The 24,412-nt window shown below is 37.8% G+C and overlaps 4 protein-coding genes across 10 annotated transcripts; all 4 read right to left on the bottom strand.

Moving 5' to 3' along the window:
- Window positions 1-1,737: 1,737 nt before the first annotated feature.
- On the bottom strand, window positions 1,738-5,518 carry LOC113659914 (hyaluronidase PH-20-like). 6 transcript variants are annotated; one of them, XM_027172994.2, is made up of 5 exons: window positions 5,415-5,499; window positions 4,521-4,755; window positions 3,434-4,367; window positions 3,194-3,283; window positions 1,738-2,427 (listed from the first exon to the last, which is right to left on the bottom strand). In XM_027172994.2, the coding sequence occupies exons 2-5, from the start codon at window positions 4,595-4,597 to the stop codon at window positions 2,134-2,136; spliced, it is 1,395 nt and encodes a 464-aa protein (XP_027028795.2). In that variant the 5' UTR covers window positions 4,598-4,755; window positions 5,415-5,499; the 3' UTR covers window positions 1,738-2,133. The 6 variants fall into 6 exon arrangements, with proteins under 6 accessions (XP_027028795.2, XP_027028792.2, XP_027028796.2 ...); XM_027172991.2 differs by having other exon boundaries at window positions 4,521-4,792; window positions 5,415-5,496; XM_027172995.2 differs by lacking the exon at window positions 5,415-5,499 and adding an exon at window positions 5,320-5,334 and having other exon boundaries at window positions 4,521-4,792.
- Window positions 5,519-7,022: 1,504 nt separating this feature from the next.
- On the bottom strand, window positions 7,023-11,460 carry LOC113659933 (hyaluronidase PH-20-like). 2 transcript variants are annotated; one of them, XM_027173033.2, is made up of 4 exons: window positions 11,396-11,460; window positions 8,773-9,714; window positions 8,511-8,600; window positions 7,023-7,557 (listed from the first exon to the last, which is right to left on the bottom strand). In XM_027173033.2, the coding sequence occupies exons 2-4, from the start codon at window positions 9,703-9,705 to the stop codon at window positions 7,222-7,224; spliced, it is 1,359 nt and encodes a 452-aa protein (XP_027028834.2). In that variant the 5' UTR covers window positions 9,706-9,714; window positions 11,396-11,460; the 3' UTR covers window positions 7,023-7,221. The 2 variants fall into 2 exon arrangements, with proteins under 2 accessions (XP_027028834.2, XP_027028835.2); XM_027173034.2 differs by lacking the exon at window positions 11,396-11,460 and adding an exon at window positions 10,960-11,223.
- An 871-nt stretch (window positions 11,461-12,331) lies between these two features.
- LOC113660151 (hyaluronidase PH-20-like) lies at window positions 12,332-16,428 on the bottom strand. Its single transcript, XM_047819773.1, has 5 exons — window positions 16,375-16,428; window positions 14,826-15,773; window positions 14,631-14,720; window positions 13,206-13,547; window positions 12,332-12,412 (listed from the first exon to the last, which is right to left on the bottom strand). The coding sequence occupies exons 1-5, from the start codon at window positions 16,426-16,428 to the stop codon at window positions 12,332-12,334; spliced, it is 1,515 nt and encodes a 504-aa protein (XP_047675729.1).
- Window positions 16,429-16,841: 413 nt separating this feature from the next.
- Window positions 16,842-24,189, bottom strand: LOC113659956 (hyaluronidase-4). Its single transcript, XM_027173058.2, has 4 exons — window positions 24,037-24,189; window positions 20,838-21,826; window positions 19,491-19,580; window positions 16,842-18,644 (listed from the first exon to the last, which is right to left on the bottom strand). The coding sequence occupies exons 2-4, from the start codon at window positions 21,786-21,788 to the stop codon at window positions 18,225-18,227; spliced, it is 1,461 nt and encodes a 486-aa protein (XP_027028859.1). The 5' UTR covers window positions 21,789-21,826; window positions 24,037-24,189; the 3' UTR covers window positions 16,842-18,224.
- Window positions 24,190-24,412: the final 223 nt, after the last annotated feature.

Raw genomic sequence — 24,412 nt, 5'->3', positions numbered from 1 at the left:
CGTAGTGAAATGTGTTTTTGACGACTGTTCCTTGTATTGAAAATAGAAAGCACAATAAAAGGATAAATAAGTAAAGAGAAAATAAACAATAAAAAGAATAAAAACAGATGTGTACAATGTGCAATGAATGGCATGGGAATGGGGATAAATATGTTGTATATAATTTAGATGTCTTCTTCATGTCCTTCCACAGTGTTCTTTCAAACTTAAGTGTTTTGAACTGTCTAAAACGTTTCAGGATAACCCCCCCCCCCCCCCCCCCCCCCCCAAAAAAAAAAAAAGTATAAGCAAAAAACGCCTCAAAGTTTTAGAGTAAAAGAAAATGGCTACATTCCCATGTACGTTACAGCAGAGTAAAATTTGTTTCTTCACATATCCCAGCTTGTTATGAAGCTGGAAGATTTTAGGGGATGATATGATAAAACACCCTTGGAGTATAGAGAGTTAAGGGCCTTTCTAAAGCCACCCTAGTGCTTAAACCCCCAATCTGTAATCCAGGACCTTAATCATAAATAAGGCCTTACACATAGAGTAAACATGATCATTTTTCCCTGTGACTTGACTTGAATTTGATTTGACTGGTCAAAATCCAAAGTCCAGTCATGAACGCATTAGGCTTAATCGTTCCAGCTTCTATTTATTTTAGAGCTGACGTTGCACCAGACGTTTTCTGGCATCAAGATGTGAAATGATATTAATTCACCCCACACCTGTGTTGTCAAGGGTTGCACATTGAATTTCTGAAGCAGTCATTCTTTTTCTGGTGTGGATCTACTTGTGAAACCAGCGCTAGATCAATAGGCAGTTTTAAATCATTTAAGGTCTGTGTTTTTTATTAGCTTGTGTTTTATGAATTCACTGTAATAGTGTCTTTTCATTAGCAAAAGCTGTCTTGTGTGTGTCAGGAGGCACTTGTGTCATGCTCCTGTAGTGTAGACCAGCCCCTCGAACTGAGAACTAGAGCAGTCACAGGCAGTCACTAGGCAGCCTTTTGTTCAGAATCATGCTAATTTTTGTGTCCATTTAATCATAAACGAGGACCCAAATTAGTGCACCATGTGCAAAGGAATGATATAAGACCTACATTATTAAATCTTAACAAAACAACAGCAGTTTTGATCATAAGCATCTTGCTTTTTGCTGTACTAAACATTAATACAGATCAGGATTAAACTGTAGTGAATGAAAAGCAAAAATTATTAGTAAGATACTTTGGTGCCACCTACAGTCAAAGTGGTCATACAACAAATGAACCCAATGGCATCATCTGTCCTGTGAGTTCCAAATAATCTTTAAACACCATTTACACATTAAAGAAACCTGAATCAAACTGTAAACTGCACGTGTTCTTTATGATGCCTGTCATTTAAAAACATGGCAGAGTCAAAAAAGAATGATTTGTTTGTGGAAACCAGATAAACCATGGACTTAATTTGGCCAAGGACTGTGGTTGCAGTTTGTATCCTTTTAGCTATGAAATATTGAAGGATTCTTATCACTGATTACAGAAAACAATAGGGATGAAATTCAGTAGAAAATGATCAGTAGAAGCTATGATCAATAGCTGCTCATGATATTTGCTTGAGACCAAACAATCTGTTGGGGATTTTCAGCAACGGTAACTGCAATTGCTACAAACACATCAGGTATCTGCCTGTATTAAAATGAGCTACAGTCAGGTCCATAAGTATTGCACACTGACACAATCTTTGTATGTTTGCCTCTACAACACAACACTCGAGTTCATATCAATTTATTTCAAGCATTCAGCTTTAATTCACAGTTTTGCATTAAGGAATTACACACACAATAAATAAACACTATATATGTAAATCTTGCAAAAACTGCTTCATCGTTTGTGTGTGTGCGCCATATGTTAACATGCCAAAAGAAATAGACAGGCAGAAGAACAGTTTGTTTCAGAAATCTGTTTCACAATTTGCACCTTCTCAAGCAATAACAAAGAAATATGGAAGCTGTGTGAATAAACAAAGATTGTAGAAAAGAATTTCCTGAAAGGTGATCTGATATTTATCAAATGAAAAGATGATATTAACCAGCAAAAGGTTTCAGTGCAGAATAATGTCAAATCCCCATATTACATTATTAAATATTTCTGCCGCTGGATAAAAGTTACCATTTTTTACATTTCTTATCTTCATAGCACTGACAGGTAAACTTGTCAGCCCAGGCAGTGAGGTCAGCTTTAGAAACTTTCCCAAAGACTTTATACATCCCATCAATCTTCTGTATATTAAAGCTGTTTATGTTGAGGTGTAGGTAGTCATCTGAGTCATAGCTTTTACGGACACATCGCCCATTCCCTTGACACAGCAGGTCACTACACAGTTCTGCCGCAGTTGTAACGTTGACGATGTATTTATTTAGTGTGTTAGACATGTAGGTAGAAAGGGCTTCACATGATGCCTGGAAAGAAAGCTTGGATTATATGCAACTAATCAAAATCATCTCTCTCTTAAAGATGACACAAAAGAGCACCAATACACTGTGAATAAAAGATGTAACAGAAAAATGTAATAAATAAACTCTCCACAAATATTTGCCTCCAAGAGTAACTTGTATTTATCCTGCACCTACAGAGCTGTAGCTGATGTGCAGTTATGTGGTTCTGTGAAGGTTTTTATTTATAGTTTTTAACAGTACTAGATAGCAGAAACCATGACGACTTTGGACAGCTATTACAACATTTCTGCATTCAAGTCTAACTTCAGCAAGATAGAATTCATGTTAAAACAAGAATTCATTTCCTGCTTAAACAATTACACCTTTAAACCATATAATACACGGTTATAGAAAAGACATTATTTATAAATCACACTACCCAGTGTCACACAGATAAGGATGGGTTCCCATTTGAATCTGCTTCCTATCAAGGTTTCTACTCAAGATAGTCTCAGGGAGTTTTACCTTGTCACAATCACCTTTGACTTGATCATTAGGGATACGTTTAAAATTAGTAAATAATTAAAATTGAATTAGAAACACCCCTGTGGGAGATTTAGATCAATATTATAGAGCGAACACTCCAAGTATAAACATGATAAAAGCTAACAACTTTGATTTTTAGATTTTTCAAATATGTCCACAACACTCACCTTTCTTCATAGGGCTTAAGGATTTGCAAACCAGTTGGAATTAACCAATAACAGGCTTTGTAAAATCAAAGATTTACCTTCTCATTAAAAGAATAGCTAGATCCCCAGAGCACACATCCAGCAGTTCCCAGAGCTGCACTCTCACCAATACTTCGAATCAGATCAACCTACACAGAACAAACCAGTTAGCCAATAAATTGTTTGTAGAGGCGAGAAAATGTAAACAAGGAAATGTCTCTGAAATATGCTTGGAAGATATGCAGCCCATGATGAATGTATTATGCATGTTGTACATACTGTATAAAAAGTCTACTCACTTCATGATTGTACAGGTCATTCTGATCCCTCAAAAGAATCTGCAGATACAAATAAATTGGAGCAGAGTAGGGGCGTTGTGACAATTCTGCCACCCTCATTGCTTCTAGCACCTTGTGTCGGACAAACAGAGCTGCTTTCTTGGTTTTGCTTAAAGAAATTGGCATGTATGCTGATGGAAAGAATGCAGTACTTGTCTGCCAAAGCCACTGAAGTTCATCATTTAATGCATGTGCCCTCTTTGGACATTGCCCCATGTAGTCTGGGTTCAAAAAATCATAGTTGTAGCAGTCAGGATACAAATAATAACCCCAGAGGAAATTTGGCCTTTGTGAGATTCCTAACTTTAATGTTTCTTCCATGAAACTTCTGGCAGCTTTATCAAATTGTTCCTTGGCGTTCAGTGTAACTTGTTTGCGTGTAAGGGATGGATTCTGCTGAAGGGTGTAGTTTATGGACAGTGATTTATAGATCTCTCTTAAATCTGAATTTCTTTCAAACAAAGGAAACCACTCCTCCCAGTCAAGCACAGCCAGACCAGGTACAGATGATGGAATGTATTCATTGAACTCCATCTTTGCTTTTTGCAGACTGGCATTTAGGTTTCCTTTCTGAGGAATGCCACCATTGTAATGTGTGAAATTGTAGAGGTCAATGTAAGGAAAAAGCCCCAATCTTTTATAATACATGAGGCTCAGGACTTGGTTGGGCACACGCTGAGGTGTGGTGACGGCCTGAAACACACCCAAGTCCAGGGGGACCTGCAGTTCGTTGCATCTGTAGATGGGAGCGTTCCATATGACCACGAACGGCTTAGTGAAAATTGGAGCAGCTGTTGGTGGGAGAGCTGCTGAGAGACACAACCCCGCCATGGTCAAAAGGATGAGGGAAGGTAGGTGCTGCATGTAGTTGCTGCATGTAGTTGCACTGTGTAAACTGAATGGGGGGAAAAAAACTCAATAAAATAGAACATAATAGTATGTGGACACCTGAACATTACTCCCATATGTGGGGATTAAGTTTTACCACAAAGCTGGAAGCAATAATTGTCTAAATTGTCTTTGCTTTTCTTAATTTCTCATAATTTACCTCACTGGATCCAAGAAGCCCAAATGTGTTCTGGTATAACAAAGCTCGCGTGGACAAAGCGATGCCCATGAAGACATGGTTTGCGAAGTCTGAAGTGGAAGAACTCAAGTCTGGCACCTTTGGGATGCACTGGAACGACGAGCTGCATGCAATGCCTCCTCACTTAACCTCAGTACCTGTTCACACTAACGATCTTGTGGCTGAATGAGCGAATTCCCACAGCGGTGCTCCAAATCTAGTGAAGTTTATTATATCAGCAAAGAGGACTAAATCTGGAGTGGGGTTTTGAAACAGCACATACAAGCGTGAAGGTCAGATGTCCACAAACATTTTGACCAAATATTAAACACATAAAAACTGATTGCTTGGTGAAATTTCCTGGTTGTTTAAGTTTTCCTGTCAAAAAGAAACAGCTCTAAACAGTAGTGGTCATTATATGGCTAATTAAATCAACTTGCAGGATTTTTCTTTTCAATTTAACTTAGAACAGCAAAAATGTAGCTCCCAGCATAGAAGGTACATTTTTAATACAGACAAAGTACTTTTGGTCAGAAATGATTAAATGGTTTAATATTGACCCTGAAGCTTTTTTCTTTTCCTTCTTCACACAAATTTCTGTAAATTCTGCTTTGTTTAAGTTTTCAGTGCGTTAACAAAAACATACTTCATTAAGCACAGAAGGTTAAAGCAGCCGTTAGCATGAAGCTCAACAAGTTTAACAGCTTTGTTGTACGTTTTTACTTGAACACTAATAAACCCATAAAACCGTGTTCAAACCAAGGAGCAGGTGGTTTTTCACCTGTAAACAAATAATCTGTACTAGTGCAGTCAGAAACACTGGCTATCAGGTGAAGCCTATTTTCTCCAATTACTTTGGGACTCTGGAGCACTTACCAAGACAATAACATCAGACATCCAGCACTACATCCTGTTACCTGGAGGGTGAAGGGTCACTGTTACATCACCAGATACTCAGGTGGCTGCAATTTAAGGAAACAAATACAACTAATCTAAGCGGTAGAAAATGAACGAACGAATGAATGAATGAATGAATGAATGAATGAATACAACTAATAATAATAAAAATAACAATTAAAAATTAAATAAATAAATGCGCACCAAATAGAATATATTTTTAAAAAATGATTTAAAATCTCAGCTCTCTATGCTATATATTACTATATATATATAGTAAAATCACGGAAACGTGCAGATTCAAAATTGTTTTTTACAGGTAAAAATATTACAGTTATAATGTAAAAATCATTAAAAAAAAAAAAAAAAGATTCATGTGGGGAAAAAAGCGTGTTTACGATATTATTCATTTCACTCTTTGTCCACCAGAGGGCGTGTAGAGACCTTGCTTGCTACTGTTACTGAGGGATTAATGGTCGATAACAGTCAATATATGTGGCAGGTTAAAAAAAAAACAATGTGATTTACATTGTTTATTGCATTTGATTTGAAATAATGGAAAAAAACTGTTCGCCGTACATAAGCATTTACTTATTCATGCGCTTTGCCATTTTATGTAGTTGTACTATTTCTGCAATTGTTCAATGAAATCTTACTATACCAATACTTTGCATTGCATTATAAAATACATTGCTTTGCTTAATTATGGTTATTGTGTCTATGCTTCATTACAACATATTCATTTTAATTTATTTGTTTTTTTGTTCACTTTAAACACTGCAATATAACACAGTGCTGAGATGCTGAGAAAGACACTTAGGCTAGGATTGTAGGATTGTTTTTATTTTATTTAACATAGGGGGCGCAAGAGAGGAGATAGCAGAAGCTTCAGCATCCCCAAGAAATAACAATATTCCCCCATAGCATCCCCAAACATTTTTTAAAGCAATAATATACACATTGCTGGCACAGGCATAGTAACATTTTATTTTAAAAATAGAGCAATTTCTTGTGCCAAATAAGTGACCTCTTAATTCTAATTCAGATTTCACTTCTAGTGAAAATATAAATATAAACATACTTCAGCCCGAGGTACAGAATGATTGAGGGATGTGGTAGCTCAGTGGTTAAGGTGTTGGACTACTGATCGGAAGGTCCCAGGTCCACCAAGCTGCCACTGCCCAAGCTGCCCATGAGCAATCCCCTTAACCCTCAATTGCTCAGTTGTATAATTTGAAATAAATGTAAGTCACTCTGGATAAGGGTGTTTGCTAAAAGCTGTAAATGTAAATGTTGATTGTTCCGATTATTGGATAGTGGCACAAAACAGCAACTTAGCACTATTGCCATAAATACTCGAAGAACGATATATATATATATATATATATATATATATATATATATATATATATATATATATATATATATATATAATTTTTTTTTATTTAAGTGCTTCTTTAATTACATAAAATAAAAACATAAAAAAGATTCAAAACATGAGTCCAAGACCTACTTTGCAAATATTATTTGTAATGGCTCAACTCCCCCTGTAAATAAACTGGCCCTCAGCACCTGCGATCAAAATTCTCTGGCGCCTCCCATCTACGTATCTCTTCATATGGCATTAAATTCTTCTTCTAATACTGAAATTGCTCTGAATCCTAATTTTGAAGGAGATTTTTGATTGATTGAATTGATTTTTGATAACAAACCATCACTTTGTCATTCTTAATTGCAGCATAATTTTACAGTAGACATACAATTACTGTAACAAGAAGACTTTAAATCACACATGAATTATTACTGGAGTCTTGGGTGCTGAAATTGATGTGTTGGCAGAACACACTCGACCTGCATAACACTGACAGGTAAATCTGTTTACAAACACATTAAGATCACTTTGGGAAGGTACACCAACAGCCACATATTTTCCATCATGCTGCTGAATGCTGAAGTTATTTGGGTTCAGGTGCAGGTAGACTGCTGAGTCTGGGTTCTGGCGGACGCAGCGGCCGTTGCCTTGGCACAGTGTCTGACTGCAGAGTTTTGCAGCTGCAGTTACGTTGGAAACATAAAGGTTCAGTGTAGAGGGTAGATAAGCAGCCAGTGCTTCACATGAGGCCTGAAAGGGAGAGGGGAGAGCAAATGAAATCCAATTAATCAATCAATCAATCTCACATTAAAATAAGCCATCATTTTTGTTTTTAATTTTGGAATCTACACATCTGATGAAAAGCACTCAGATAGAAAAGTGTCACTCTAGATTTTATTATCTTATCCATTTTAACTTTTTGTCCCTTATAATCTAAAATACTATTACAATCAGAATAAAATAAACAACAATCTTGAAAATGTTTTTTCTTTGCCTTTAAGCAAATATTTTACATAATATGTAATACTCGGTGGAGCACGGTGGCTTAGTGGTTAGCACGTTCGCCTCACACCTCCAGGGTTGGGGGTTCGATTCCCACCTCCGCCTTGTGTGTGTGGAGTTTGCATGTTCTCCCTGTGCCTTGGGGGTTTCCTCCGGGTACTCCGGTTTCCTCCCCCGGTCCAAAGACATGCATGGTAGGTTGATTGGCATCTCTGGAAAATTGTCCGTAGTGTGTGAGTGAATGAGTGAATGAGTGTGTGTGTGCACTCCATCCAGAGTGTATCCTGCCTTGATGCCCAATGACACCTGAGATCGTGACCCGATCTCAGGCTCCCCATGACCCGAGAAGTTCGGATAAGTGGTAGGAAATGAATGAATTAATATATAATACTCTATTTATCCATGAAGAGAAATCTCAGAACCTGATTTGAGTTTAGCAAAGGATCTGTTTATATTTGACAGATTCATCCATATTTTCTTTTAATAATTTAATTATTTAATGATTTATGCTCTTTTGTTATTTATCTTTAAGTATGTACTTTACTCTTAATGCTATTTATTAAGAGAAATAAACGTTTGTTACAATGCAAAGGTTCTAAATAAAGCAGATCTAATAAGAAATAAAATATATTTCAACTGAAATTTGAGCAGATGTTTGGCAGACAGACATTAGATTTTGAACATATCCTGTATTTGCATACCTTGCTGTTGTAGTCAGCACTTGCACCCCACAACACTATACCTGATGCACCTAAAGCTGCACTTTCTCCAATAGTATGGATTAGATCTGCCTGAGAAGAAACATGTTAAGAGATCAACAGGAGATCGGGGTTTACTGCCTTCAGCAGATATTTTACAGATTTCTGTACTAAACAAAATCTAGAAAGTGAATATTTCTGTGTATTTCTGTGGACTAGTACATTGTCATAATGTACGCTGGCTTATTTGTTCCTAAGAGCTTACCTCACTCAGAAATATTTTGTTCTGATCACGGAAGAGAGGACATGAATACACATAAATCGGTGACGTGTAGAGAGACTTAGGAAGAGCAGACACCCTCACAGCTTCCTTCACACGCCCTCTGACATATAGAGCTGCATCAGGTTGTTCCCTCAGACTGATTGGCAAATATACTGAGGGAAATAAAGCTGTACTAGTCTCCCACAGCCAAAGCAGCTCATCGTTACGGCTTTTCTCAATCGCTGCACATTCACCTGTGTAGCCCGGTTTACCCCATCCATAGTTGTAACAATCTGGAAACAGGTAAAATCCCCAGCAGTAGTTTGGGCGCAGTTTGATCCCCAGCTGCATGGTTTTCTCCATGTAAGCCCTGGCTGCATTCTCAAATTGCTGCTTAGCAATAGAATCAGCCTCACCGAGTGATAGAAGTGGATTATTTTCCATTGCATATTGAATGGAAAGCTTCCGATAGATGTCTTTGGAGCCCCAATTCCTGGCCCACAGTGGACGCCAAGCTTCCCAGTCAATCACAGCCAAACCCGGGCTGAACTCAGGAATATACTGGATGATATCATTATGAGCTTTCACTAGGCTGGCTGTCAGGTTTCCCTTCTGCGGAATACCACCATGAACCTGACTCCCTGTACTGGGATCTGTGTATGGGTATAATCCAAGCCGATTGGAGTAGAACAGGAAAAGAAACTGATTAGGGTCACTGACTGGTGTGGTCACTGCTTGAAAGACAGAAAAGTCCAAAGGAATATTGAGGTTTTGGCAGACTTGCGTAGGTGCATTCCATATGACTGCAAAAGGTGTATCTTTAAAGATTGGAGCCGCTGTGAGGGGGAGAGACAAGGCAGTGCTGATGTGGAAGTTTACAGAAAACGTTAATATGAGCAGGTAAAGACGATGTCTTGTTTCACCAGGATGACGCATTGTTGCACCCTAAAACCAGTGAACAGCAACATACAATACATAGGCATTAAAACATCCAAATTGTTTTAAAGTTGTGTCAATTTAAAGAATAATCATCTGAACATACCAATGAATCTGTTCTGAGCTGAATAAAGCAATAAAGCAGCCCCAGTTCAGTGCAAAACTTGCAGCATTATATGTACTTTCCAGCATCTTATCAAAGGTTGTTATATTTGTTTTTATGATAATACTTTGATGTCATTGCTTGTAATTGCATACCTGGTTAAAATTTGTGTGTGTATGTGTGTGCGTGATCATTATTGTGTTTGACTGACATACGTTTTGTGATATTTAACAGTTATTAATGAACACAATTAACATTGTGCACACACATTGACACACATTCATACACTCAATGGTGGTTAGCACCTCCAGAGCTGGGGTTTGATTCCCACTTCCGTTATGCGTGTGTCTGTTAGTTTTCCCCATGTCTCGAGGATTTCCTTACAGTATATGAGGAGGATGAATACTATGGCTTCCTCCTCCTGTCCAAAGACATGTGTTGTTAGCCAAGTGACATCTGTAATGTGTGAATGAGTGTGTGTGATTGTGCCCTGTAATAGACTGGCATTCAGTCCAGGGTGTACACTGTTTTGTGCCCTGAGTCTCTGATGATAGGCTCCAGGTTCCCCTCAACCCTGTAATATGTATAGGATGGATGGATGGATGGATGGATGGATGGATGGATGGATGGATGGATGGATGGATGGATGGATGGATGGATGGATGGATGGATGGATGGATGGATGGATGGATGGATGGATGGATGGAGATATCTCATGAGTGTGTATGTTGGTGCTAACAGGAAGAAATGACTATAGTATGAAATGAAAGTGAATAAGTCATGAGTGATTCGTTTCTATTTCACAACACCACAACATCCTGTCAGGAAATCAAACATGGCTAAATGAAAACAAGCTGTGTTAATGCAACTCAACTCATTCATGTGTTCACCCAATTTTCCTCATACCTAATTTACTTGTTCCTTGTTTTTACTTTTTTTTTCCATTGAGTTGAACTTCTTATCAAATTGACCTTCATTCTCATTACAAGAAATGAAAAAGTGCAAACGTTTGACCTTGATGAATGGCTTTACTCTCTAAAACACACATTACCCAGACAGCAATCTGTGTTCTGTTTAATGATTAAAACGAGTTGCACATTCCCATGGTTATATAAGCCTTAACTTTCTATTAGTTTGATAGAATTTCATACCAATTTAACTTCATGGATGACTGCTCATCAGTTAAAGCTCAATCCTAGCAAAACTGAACTGCTGTTCATCCCAGGTGATTCATCCCCAGGTCATGATCTTGCTATATCCAAGCGATATCCTTGCATAACGATCTGCTCTCCCCTTCAGCCACAGCTCACAACCTTGGGGTAACTATGGACAATCAACTGTCCTTTTCCTCTCATGTTGCTAATGTAACTCGCTCATGTCGGTTTCTTCTCTACAACATTAGAAGGATTCGGCCATTTTTGTCCACACAGGCTGCTCAGGTACTTGTTCAGTCTCTTGTCCTTTCTAGACTGGATTACTGCAATGCACTGCTAGCAGGTCTACCTATGAACGCAATCCGTCCTCTGCAAATGATCCAAAACCCTGATGCTGGCCTAAAAAGCCAAAAACTGACCAGCTCCCTCTTACCTCAAAGCCCTGCACCCCGCAACCTCCGATCTACCAGCACTGCTCGTCTGGTTCCACGCTCTCTCAGGGTAAGAGGCAAATATACTACAAGACTCTTCTCTGTTCTGACACCAAGGTTTTGGAATGAACTTCCCTTTTGAGGTCTGGACAGCTGAGTCACTGGCTATCTTCAAACGGCGGTTGAAGACTTACTTATTCAGGAAACACGTCAACTAGCACTTCTTTCCCTATCTTTTGCAAAAAAAAAACCCCACAAACTTTGACACTTTTTCATTGGAACTTGAACAATGTTTTAAACTCATGGTATCTTAAGTACGTAAGCTAGTGAACCAGCATTAATGTATCCAGTGATAGAGATTTAAGCACTTATGTACAGTACGTCGCTCTGGATAAGGGCGTCTGCTAAATGCTGTAAATGTAAATGTAATTAAGCACTTTTTGTTTTAAGTTATGTACATCAACAAAAATATAGTTTTCATTTTATCATTTATTTTTAATTTATAATCAATTTACTAGTTTTTTATACCCCTCCAGACAAAGATTTTCCTTGCAACAATGATTATTTGAGTTATGTTACACCACTGTACAGCACAAATAAAATATCCGAATCCTAATTTTGTCAAATAATATTTAGTGTTAATTAACATTTAGGCTTTCGTGACATTATGTGTCGGGATCATGCCCGGACATTTTACCTGTTGGAAAAATATCTGGTGCCATCTGTTTTTGTTTACATTTTGTGTTCACGTGTCTGCCTCATCCTAGTCTTTAGTCCTAACTGCCTCTGCAAACCTGTTCCTTATGGCTCTAATTGTCTTCCCTTTTTATTCCAATGTGTTGTCTTCTTGTTCTCTGCTTTGTGTCTCTGTCTTGTTTCTTTTCCGATTTCTTTTCTTTCCCCTTTTTGGGTTATGTTTAATTTAATAAATCATGCTTTTAGCTATCGCTGCGTTTGGGTCTGTGTTTTTCCTCCATAAAGACACCTCCGTTTTCTGACACTATGAATCTGAATCTGTTCTAAGATGAGCATCACATGATAACACATTAAGCAAATTAATTCATTTACATTAAAAAGATCTAAATATAAATCATGTCCTTTTTTTTTATTTGAAGCTAGAATGATATTCGTATCTTTCTTAGAAAGGGCACAATATATAGGTGAAAAAAGTAACAATTTTAACATTATATGATGTTATTCTGCATCTAAGCCCTTCTTTAGCCAGTCTTTCTTCAAATTCTTCCTATGAGATTTTAGCTCACGCATGCTAAACGAGTCAAGGTATAGAATTTGCGATGTACACAGGTAAAGGTTAGACGACATGGCTGTAGGAGCTTTTCCAAAATAAGAGTGAAGCAGTCTTTTTAATGTATGTACTGTCCATATCCTTCATGAATTGAAAATGGCATTACATTGTCATCTAGAGCCTCACAACACACTCTAGTGTTAAGATAGCTGCTTGGCAATTGTAACTGGATGTACATTATTATTATTATTATTATTATTATTATTATTATTATTATTATTATTATTATTATTATTATTGTATATTTTCATTTGTTTGTTTGTTTGTTTGTTTGTTTGTTTGTTGCAATAAAGGAATATGAAATCTTATAAAGGTGAAACATCATAGGAAATCAGTGGAATGCAGGCATTTATAATTGCAGTATTTTGGACAGGAGGAATGAATTTTTCTCAAGATGCTGAATTGAATTTTCAGGAATATTTATTTCCTCATTTCATTCAACAAAAAAAGGGTATCTTTCTCAGATACTATATCAATTCACCTAGTAGATATGCAGTAAGCAGTACTGTCAGGAGGCCAGTGACACTTCTCTCCCTATTCTCAAATCCAGAGGGAATTTGAGCTCTGCATTTCTTGTCCTCGTAGCACTGACAGGTAAACTTGTCAGCCCAGGCAGTGAGGTCAGCGTTAGAAACTTTCCCAAAGACTTTATACATCCCATCAATCTTCTGTATATTAAAGCTTTTTATGTTGAGGTGTAGGTAGTCATCTGAGTCATAGCTTTTACGGACACAGCGCCCATTCCCTTGACACAGCAGGTCACTACACAGTTCCGTCGCAGTTGTAACGTTGATGATGTATTTATTTAGTGTGTTAGACATGTAGGTAGAAAGGGCTTCACATGATGCCTAAATGAAAAGAGAAGTTAGACATTAATTAGTTAATTATAATGCTGGAGGAATGGCTCCAAGTCCATAAGAGTGAAGCAGATTCTTGTGAAAGGTCAATGAGTCATTAATCAAGTCTTTCTGATAACAGTGATATAGCAGAGATGTGTAATAAGTTGGCAAATTACTATGGTACATAAGAACATTTTGTAGCCAGGGACCCCTTTGCATGGCTGCGGACAAACTCACTACAGCTTTATTTCATGACCTTTTTTTTATGTATATATTTGGTCAAGTGTCGGTTTGTGAATGGACGGTGGAGTCTGGGAGAAGAAGAGGTAAACTTCACACACCTGTAAGGAATATTGCTCTTCGAATATATTCTCAATATGAGAAAGAAACCAGACACAAAAGGGAATATATCCTTGAGTGGGTGACAATGGATAAAAGTGATAGTTACATTATATTAGTTATTATTGAAAAGAATGTTCAGAATGAGGCTCGAGATTACACCATCAATCAAAATTAAAGTAGTATATTCATATGGGGCCATCAACAGCAGCAGAGGGCAAATAACAAGTGCAGAATGCTCCAAAAGGAACAATCATTATGCTGAATCAATCAGGTCTGGATATCTATACAGCTTGACAGAGAGAGAGAGAGAGAGAGAGAGAGAGAGAGAGAGAGAGAGAGAGAGAGAGAGAGAGAGAGAGAGAGAGAGAGAGAGAGAGAGCGAGAGAGAGAGAGAGAGAGAGAGAGAGAGAGAGAGAGAGAGAATGTATTCCACACTGAAATGTTGTGTCTGAGACTGAGATCTCATATGCATTCCAACACATCCGCATCAGGAAATTTACAATATAAAAATATCTTAGGTCCAAGTTACCATTATTTCTAACACTACTTGTTTTTGATTGAATTTAAAAGAATTCAATGATAAAAAAAATATTTTTGGACCAATATCTGTTTGTATAGCATTATTGTGTAAACACCTTTTCTAAATATCATCCTTACAATTTGGGGTCTTGCAGTTTCCATCCTAATATTTTTATGGAATGCTAAGATGCACTTAGTTACAGTAGATAAAGATAACATAATAAATACTACCTTGTTATTAAAATCATAACTAGATCCCCATAACACACATCCAGCAGCCCCCAGAGCTGCACTCTCGCCAATACTCCAAATCAGGTCAACCTGTGGAGAGCCAAAATGACACAAACATTACAATTTTGCATCAGTAATTTTTAAGATTTCTATTAAAAGAAATTGACAGAAATTTCAATGTAGAAAAATTCTTGCCTCTTTCATGTATTGCTCCTTCTGCCCTTGCAAAAGAGGTCGCAGGTACAAATAAATAGGAGTAGTGTAGGGCTGCTGAGGCAAATCTGCCACTCTCATAGCCTCTAGAACCTGATTTCGGATGAAGAGCACTGTTTTCTGGGTTGTACTTATAGAAGCAGGCAGGTATGCTGATGGAAAGAAGGCAGTGCTTGCCTTCCACAGCCAGTGAAGTTCATTATTCAGCTGTGTTGTTGTCTCAGAGCATCTACCTGTATAGTTTGGTTGCTCAAAATCATAGTTGTAGCAGTCAGGATACAAATAATAGCCCCAGAGGAAATTTGGTCTTTGTGAGATTCCTAACTTTAATGTTTCTTCCATGAAACTTCTGGCAGCTTTATCAAATTGTTCCTTGGCGTTCAGTGTAACTTGTTTGCTTGTAAGGGATGGATTCTGCTGAAGGGTGTAGTTTATGGACAGTGATTTATAGATCTCTCTTAAATCTGAATTTCTGTCAAACAAAGGAAACCACTCCTCCCAGTCAAGCACAGCCAGACCAGGTACAGATGATGGAACATACTGGTTGAACTCTTTTTTGGCTTTCTGCAGACTGGCATTTAGGTCTCCTTTCTGGGGAATGCCTCCATTGTACTGTGTCAGAGTTTTAAGATCTGTATAAGGAAATCTCCCTAATCGATTTTTGTAGAAAAGAGTCAATGTTTGATTCGGGACTTTGGCTGGTGTGGTGATGGTCTGAAACACACCCAAGTCCAGGGAGACCTGCAGTTCGTTGCATCTGTAGATGGGAGCGTTCCATATGACCACGAACGGCTTAGTGAAAATTGGAGCAGCTGTTGGTGGGAGAGCTGCTGAAAGACACAACCCCGCCAGGGTCAAAAGGATGAGGGAAGGTAGGTGCTGCATGTAGTTGCTCTGTGTAATCGTTGTGTTGCAGCCTGTAATTTTCACCTAAAAGAAACAAACAAGTACATCAGACATATTATTAAGACTTTTAAACACATCAGTCAACTTTGTGAACCTACAGCGTGTTTCCATGAAGCCAATCTCAGTAGAACGTTAACAGCAGAACGGGAGAACAGCAGAATAAATATGAGACATTTATACAGAACACCACTAAAGAGTTATTATATTCGTAAAAAGGTCATTTGGAAAGGGAGATGAAACTTTAATACTGATAGTGTTTTCATTTTTGCACCTTTAATATCTTAGCAAATGGTAACTGGGTATCATTTTTACTTAAAAAAAAATATTAAGTTGTATCTAAAATACATTACAATTCTTGATTGTATTTTCTTGGCACATTTACTTTGATTCAGTTTGCTATATATTTCATATTGTAAAACAGTCCAAGACCCCATTAGTGCTAGAAGTTAGTTGGTTTGGACAATTGGACTATCATTATCTCCATTTTGAAGTGGGGTTTTCCTGGTTGTTGTTTTGTATCTACTTCCCTGTTGTATTTGATATTGTTTGGCTGTCAGCCTTCAGTTTGCATTTTGACCTTCACTTACTATGTGTGAGGAGGTTGCATAAGTTTGTAATTATTTACTTGATTGTAGAAGGCATTTAGTGTGCAGAGCACCAGCAAGAGAAATAAACACATGGCCTTATTGTTGTGCAAGGCACTTTCTAAAATATGACCAACAAAAAAAGGTTTATTGCAGACAGTGAAGAGGTACTGTATTTAACAAAGACCACAATATAAACCCACTGCTCCGGGTGTGTGTTCACGGTGTGTGTATGTTCACTGCTGTGTGTGTGCACTTTAGATGGGTTAAATGCAGAGAACGAATTCTGAGTATGGGTCACCATACTTAGCCGTATGTCACTTCACTTATATAATTAAATAGAGGAAAACGTTTGTGACAGCAGAGACATTTTTCTGTATAAAAGCCAATTATTAATTTTTAGGTACAAATGCACTTCACACATATATAAATCTGTTAAGTGCATTTTCAGAATTTTGTGTAAAAGTACATTGAATTTATCCCATTTATTAAAGAATACAAAAACATATAACAGACAAAATACATTTATTTATAGTGCATTCAAGGTAAGGCAAGTCAGGCAATATATTCTTTCACATAATCAACATTATTGCCAGTACAAAATAATTCATACAAACTTTAAGCAGATGAGGTACAAAATTTGGCAATAGTTTGTAAAAATGCAATTTAAAAAAAGTAATGCAAAGTGAGACAATACTAACAATCTTTGTTTGAATGACGTTCATGTCGTTATGAAGTAGGAATATAACAGTCAAGTTAACCAAGTGTTCTTAGTATGTTCTTCATATTGAGTTGTGTGGTATTGTAGAATGTACATTCAAAAACGTTGAGAAAAAACGATTCAAAATGAGGTATATGCATTCATTCCTCTGTTTCTGATAACATTGCTTTGCAGTTTCAAATGAAATGATAAAAGCTTCAGCAATAAAACATTGATGGTAAAATGTAATGTTATTTATAGGCTATGATGTTAATACTGGAAAAAGTAAGGTAGTAATATCTGTGCTTTGTTTGTAGTGATTGTGCATTTTGTCTTTATACATTTAAAACATTTACTCAAATAGAAATATTTAAAGTACTGTGTTTAGAGAAAACAATGATAAACCTTAAAATGATCCAGCTTTATTCTTTTCAGGCTTTTTTTTATATTTTGCAAAAGGTCTACTGAATTACATTTACATTTAGTCATTCAACATTCAGCTTGTCTTCTATCAAGGCTTGTGGTAGGATATTCAAGTGATATGGGTTGAAGAAAACGTGAACTGAGAATTAATTAGCTTAAATTAATTAATTATTAAAAAGTGTATGTATGTATGTATATAGGTAAATATATGTGTCAGGTAAATGAGGTGATAGTTTGCTTTAAGATATTAGGATAACATTTAAAAATATGTCGTTCCTCTTTTCATGTAGATACTCAAGTTTAAATTGAGAAGCTGTAGTTATGGTTGGATTGTTGGACTTTGCATAAATCGCTTGCTACATTTTTGTCTACTCAGACAAAAGAGAAATGGACATGCATTTGGGTTATCAGTATTCTCTGGGATTTACTGGATTGACAGAAAATGGTGTCTGGAATCCAACCTTATTAATCATATGTATATTACTAAGAGACATAGAAAAGAAAACATTCGCAGATAAATCATTTGTTTACAGTAATATTGTATGGTTACTGTAGTAAATTAAACACTTTGTATTTTAAAGTTTGTGCAAATAAGGCTAACTTTTTAACAGGTATTTAAAAAGGTTAATGATATCAGATAAAAACACTGGGTGAGTATTTTCTTGTTGCTTCAAGTGATATCAGCCTATATCAGGACTGCATAAAATATGCATCTGCATACAAACATTGGTCACTACATGTGCCATTGGATAGCTGTACCACTGTGCTTCAAATACAGCCGAAGGTAAACAGAATGAGCAGCACCACCAGGACAAGGGTATTTCCCACAGACTCAGCAGAGCTCTCTGCTCCTCCACCATCAACATCTGCTGTGTGCGTCGGCTCTATACTGCCACAGTGCTCGCCCTCATAACCTTCATAACAATGGCAGTAGAACCTTTCAGACAGTTGTTGGAGTTCATGCTGGGAGTGCCAGCCAGTGATGGTAAATGAGCCATTGCGGTTGGAGTGGATGTGGTAGCTGGTGCGGCTCAGGTGCAGAAAATGCGGCGCCCTTGGGTCTTTCCGTACGCAACGACCGTTGGACTGGCACAGATATTCACTGCATACTTCAGCTGCCCGGGTCACGTTGGTGATGTACTGGCCCAGTCTGTAGTTCAAAAATGTTCTTACCCTGGAGCAGTTTTGCTGCAATGACATGGTAAGTACCAGTTAATAAATACTGATATACTGATACTCATATACACTCCAGAAATTTGATAATATTTACTGGAATACCTTCTTCTTTGTAACCTTTGTAATTTTTAGCCTTGCAAAGCATATTAGACTCAACCCAATGCTTAAGTAAGGTAGGTATGGTGTTCTTTTTATCAAATGCTGCTCCTTTTTTTTGGCCCAAAAGGTATCTTTATGTATCTAGACTTTTGTTTAGCATACTTCAGATGTTGATTTTTTGACTTATGTCAGCTAAATCTTCCTTCTGGTCCTTAGTGTCATATATTGGCCTTGCTTTGCCTATCTGAAAGTTTTCCTGGTCTTTCCTATTGGATGTTTTCCTTGACTTCCACAGTTCCCTCTAACTGCTTTTTCTTAATGATATTTAAGTGGATATTAACACTGGAAATTGTGAGCTGGATTTGATTTGAAAATTTATAACATTTCCCTACTTTGTAAGCTGCAATGAGATTTATTTTAGATCCTCACTCAACTGCTTAAAGGGGACCATGGATTTTTAGTGTTGGCACAAGGATTGTAGAATAGGAGAATTTATTATGCTCTGGAATTTTTATTCCTAATGAAATTTCTTGGTCTGCCTAAAGAGTCAACATGAGTCAATTAAGACCTATCAAGTTTTGACTTTACAACTTGAAGAGTGTCCAATATTTTTCTTTATTTTTAAAATGAATCACATAATTAACTGTAATTATGCTTTGACATTTAAAAAAAAAAAAGATTTTTGGTGATTTTTTAATGCATTAAGTCAACATAAATGTATGATTTAAAAAAAAAAACGACAACATTAAAGTCACTTACTCTAGAAGATGTGAGGTTAAGGTCGCCCCAGATCACAAAGCCTGCAGCACCCAAAGCAGCGCTTTCTCCTATTGTGTGTATTAAATCCTTCTGTGAAACACAATAAAATGCTGTTACAAAGGGTTTGCTGTATGATAAAGTACACATGCACCACTTTGCTCTTAAATTCAGATTTTGCAGTTTTCCCTCTAGGAAGATACTGATATCTTGCTAGGAAACAATCTCCTACAGCACAACAGGGCTTTTAACTTTGTCACCTACCTGTTTATCATTTATAATTGCTTGTTTGTGATGTGTTTATGATGCTAAGGATTTTGTATTAATTGCATAACTTGCATCCTTATGTGAACTCTTCTTCTTCATTCAGTTTTCCCCTTCAGGGGTCGCCACAGCGAATCATCTCTCTCCACCTACTGTAACTCTATCATCTACATCCTCAACACTTGCACCCACTAGCTTCATATACTCGATAATTACTTCCATATACCTCCTCTTTGGCCTTCCTCTTTGCCTCCTGCCTGGCAGCTCCATGTCCAACATTCTCCTACCATTATACTCACTCTCCCTCCTCTGAACATGTCCAAACCATCTTAATCTGGCCTCCCTAACTTTGTCCCCCAATTGTCCAACATGAGCTGTCCCTCTGATATACTTATTCCTAATCCTGTCCAATCCTGTCGGCTACCTCTAGCTCTGACTCCTGTCTCTTCTTCAGTAACACTGTCTCTAAACCATACAGCATGGCCAAACTAAGGAATGATAAATGTCTCACCACAAGAGGGTGCACTTGGTTTCAAATCCCACATAAGCATGTAATCCCTGGAAAGCAATATGGATGCAGTCCCTGTGATATGTTATGACTTTTATCATTAACCCTAGTGAGAGTTTATACTGAGTTTATGGAACAGGGCAATGCAGTCAACAATGTAACACCAAGAATGCCCTGTTCACACTAAACCAGGGAGAGCAACACAAATCAATATCCTACACATCATCCTGAAACAAGTATAGCATACTTCGCTATTTGTAAGATTTATAGTAGGCATGTTTATTTTCATGCTGCCACTGATTCATTAACTGTGTAATGCATTAATCTTTAAAAATATTGTATTGAACCTTTTATTATGTATTTAACATTTTTCAATTTTTGTCCCAGAGTACCCCATATCTTAAGCTTTTTAGTGATTTGCCTACTGATCCAATTAATCAACTAATTAATTCACAGCCCTACCTGAGCTAAAGAGGGTGTGTTAGAGCAGGGAAACTATTAAAATGTGCAGGGCACAGGATACTCCAGGATCAGGGTGGGGATCCCCTTTACATGCTATAAACGATATGTGTATTTACCTGTGTCAGGAACGTCATGGCTTCGTCTCTGTATCCGAGCCGTGTGTACACAAAAGTGGGCAGCTCGTAGGGCAGTGAGTTCATGGAAGCGAGCCTTATAGACTCCAGCACCCTGTTCTGGCAGAAGTGCAGGTTGCGAATGCTGTCCATGTGGCCTTTCCGGATAGCCATTGCAGGGAAGAGTGCAGTACTGCTGTTCCACAACCAGAGCAGTTCATCATTGCGAACACTCTCCAGCATGGGGCAATAGCCACTGTAATTGTGCATGTGCACATTGTAGTTATGGCAGTCTGGATATAGATAGAAGCCCCACAGTCCTTTTGGTCGAGCCCGTGTGCCAAGTTCCAGTGTGCCCTGCATAAATGCCATGGCACTCTTTTCAAAGCGTAGACGTGCCAGTTCCTCTATCTGGTCTTCTGTCACATTTATATAGGCTCGAGAGACAAGTTCACGTGAGCGTTGACGATAGATGTCCTTCTTCTGCCAGTTGCGGTTCCACTGTGGCCTCCAGTACTCCCAGTCTATGACAGCTAAGCCTTGAAAATCTTCAGAGGGAATGAAATGTGCAATATCTTTGCTAGCTTTTCTGAGGTGAGCTTCCAGACTGCAGTTCTGAGGAAGGCCTCCATTCACAGCCTCACCTTGCTCTGTATAGAATGGATAGTAACCCAGGCGGTTCGGATAGAAGATAGTGACATCCTGGCCTGTATGGACAGCTCGTGGACTGCCGCTAATATGAAAAAGCTCCAGACTGATGTTCATGTTGTATTTGACAGCACACAAATCGAGTGGTGCATTCCATGCAGCCAAGAATGGCTTGCGGCCCACCAGAGGCAGCTTGGCTGGTTTCTGGCTGTACTCAGCATGCACCAAGAGTAATAACCAGGAGAGGACAAGGGCACAAGCAACAGGCAGGGCTTGATGCAAGGCCCCGCAGGGCACACCAGGCATCCTGCTTTCTGACTCACCAAAGGTAACTGTCAGTCATCCTATGAGCAGGACAGGGATAGGATTAGAGGTGAATGGGATGGGAATGCCCCAACAGCAGCACTTATTTTAGCACAAGGTGGAGATTTTGCTGACCCAGAATTAAAACCGAGTATGTCTTTTTGTCCAGTTACAATTTGGTAGAATCGGTAGAATGGAACATTTGGTCTTTACAGCTGTTAAGCTCACGTTAAGTTTAATGATACGAATATCAGATAATTGGGATGGGTCAATTATTAAATCTGAACATAATTGAAAGAATGAAAATGTCTCTAAAATGTAACACAATATTGAAAGATGAAATACAGGAATCTATGAGTAATTTAATCACAATGATACCCTCAGACCAGTTTTAGTTTTCATGAGCAGAAAGCAAAAAAAAATTAAACAATGGAGTGGTTTTTCTGGGCGTCTTGCTGGTTTAACTGTTATTTAGAGGACACCTTGAGGATTTCAGTCTGCAACCAAAGCATGCTCAGCTGACCATCGAAGTAATAAGCACATCCAACCACAGATACACACCAGCATGGTAGCCACATACCCATAATCATAGCTGCCCTTGCCAGAAGCCTGCTGAAAACTGGAGCTTCTCGTCAAATTTTTCCAACACATGGCCATGTTCATGCGGAATTACTATGTGTCTGGGGTGTCTTTCTTTTATTTATTTATTTATTTTTTGTTTTTTGAAAGATTTTGCTGTAATGAATCTGCTTATTAAAGTGTCTATGTTAAAACTTTGCTATTTCAGATAATGTTGCAGTTTATGTGGTGTTTTGCACAAACAATGTCAGCATGTATGTTGAAATTGAGTCTGAACATCGTTTAAATGGAAGCTAAACCACAGGATTTACAACATCTAGCTATGTATGGAGTCACCGTGTAGTAACTATGGTGATAATAACATATCATTAGATATTATTAATGACAGTCGTCTGCTAAATCAATAGTTAAAAAGTGAGGTTAGGGATGAAATACTACAGATGAAGGTAGCCTGTTGATCACTAGGGTGGTTTCTATAGTGAGCTGGAAAAAGTTTAGCTAAAGGCAATAGATCTTTCTTCACATGGCATAAGTCCCACACCATTAGAGGGGAAAATTATACCACATCCTGGCCGATCAGGAATAAGCCTTTAATATATAACTGTCTAGAGAAGTTGTTGCATAAGATGTTGTATAAAGATTGTATTTTGGTATTCAAAAGGTCTAAGGCACAATAGCATAACTATACAGAATTGCAACATTGTTGGTGTTGGAAAGATGCATTTATATCTGAGCTTCGTGAAAACCTCAACTGTCTCTGGTAGTAATTATGATAAGTGTTTGTTGGTAAATGCTCTTTATGAAAACTTTCAGTCGTCGTTTTCAGAGAAACCGCAGACTGCACAGAGTCAACCTGATGAAAACACTACAGATCATCATATTTTAACTTGGAAATATAAAGCTTAATGCCAACAAATACTGTATAACACGGAATGGTTTCTACAAGTGAGAGCAGCTGGTCCTCAGTAACGAAAACATAAACCTAAGTGTCTAGGAAATACATGAGCAAAGTTGCATTATAAGCATCATTATTTTACACTTAATAAATTCTCTCTTAGATAATTCAGTAACATTTCAGTTAGTGTAAATTCTCATAAACAGGAAGTAACTACATTCTTTCCGCTGATATAATTCAAATATTGATCTCAGATTATTGATTTATGTATGTGGTTGATTTTTGGAGGAATCCTTAGATATAAAATGATCTAATTCACTGTATAGCCTAATCACATTTATTAAATTAACCTGAGACCATGACAGGTATTTTGACCTTGTGACCTCTAAACAAACACAGACAGCTATCTAGAGTGTCCTTTAAACAGTACAGGAGCGATGCTGTCTTTATTTCTTACACACTTCCTGTATTATTCCCTAGATAGCATCATTTGCTTAATATTTTAAATAGTTTATTGTATATTCATAATAGTAATTTACTAAGATTTAGCTTTGGGGAAGTTTTAATAAAGTTTCAAGATATAGGATAAGTTAAATGTTTAAATGTACTTTATGTTGTATTGAATGTAAGACAGTAGTCTAAAAACAGACTGTGTGTGTGTGTGTGTGTGTGTGTGTGTGTGTGTGTGTGTGTGTGTGTGTGTGTGTGTGTGTGTGTGTGTGTGTGTGTGTGTGTGTGTGTGTGTGTGTGTGTGTGTGTGTGTGTAAGAGTACTCACTCGAAGTTTCTGCAAGTCTGTTTCAGCACCACTGCCCTGGGCGCACGTTACATGGCCCTTTCTGAGTCCCCAGCATGTGAACATAGTTTCTGTAGCACAATTCATACACCACTCTTTTATATACAGAGGCAGAGAATGGAAGAGTGAAAAAAGGGAGAGTTTCCTGAAAGGGAGGAGAAAACAACCACTGAGCCTCAAGGGAAGAGAACCACAACACTGTGATTAACATAGAGGGAGGAGAGAGAAAGAGTGAAAGAGAGAGAGAGAGAGAGAGAGAGAGAGAGAGAGAGAGAGAGAGAGAGAGAGAGAGAGAGAGAGAGAGAGAGAGAGAGAGAGAGAGAGAGAGCAAGGACTTCATATTCCATTGACTGGGTCA

The sequence above is a fragment of the Tachysurus fulvidraco genome, chromosome 10 (assembly GCF_022655615.1).
Source record: "Tachysurus fulvidraco isolate hzauxx_2018 chromosome 10, HZAU_PFXX_2.0, whole genome shotgun sequence".
NCBI classification, from domain to species: domain Eukaryota; kingdom Metazoa; phylum Chordata; class Actinopteri; order Siluriformes; family Bagridae; genus Tachysurus; species Tachysurus fulvidraco.
Note: the sequence above shows the minus strand (reverse complement) of the source record. Positions and strands in the feature narration are given on the sequence as shown.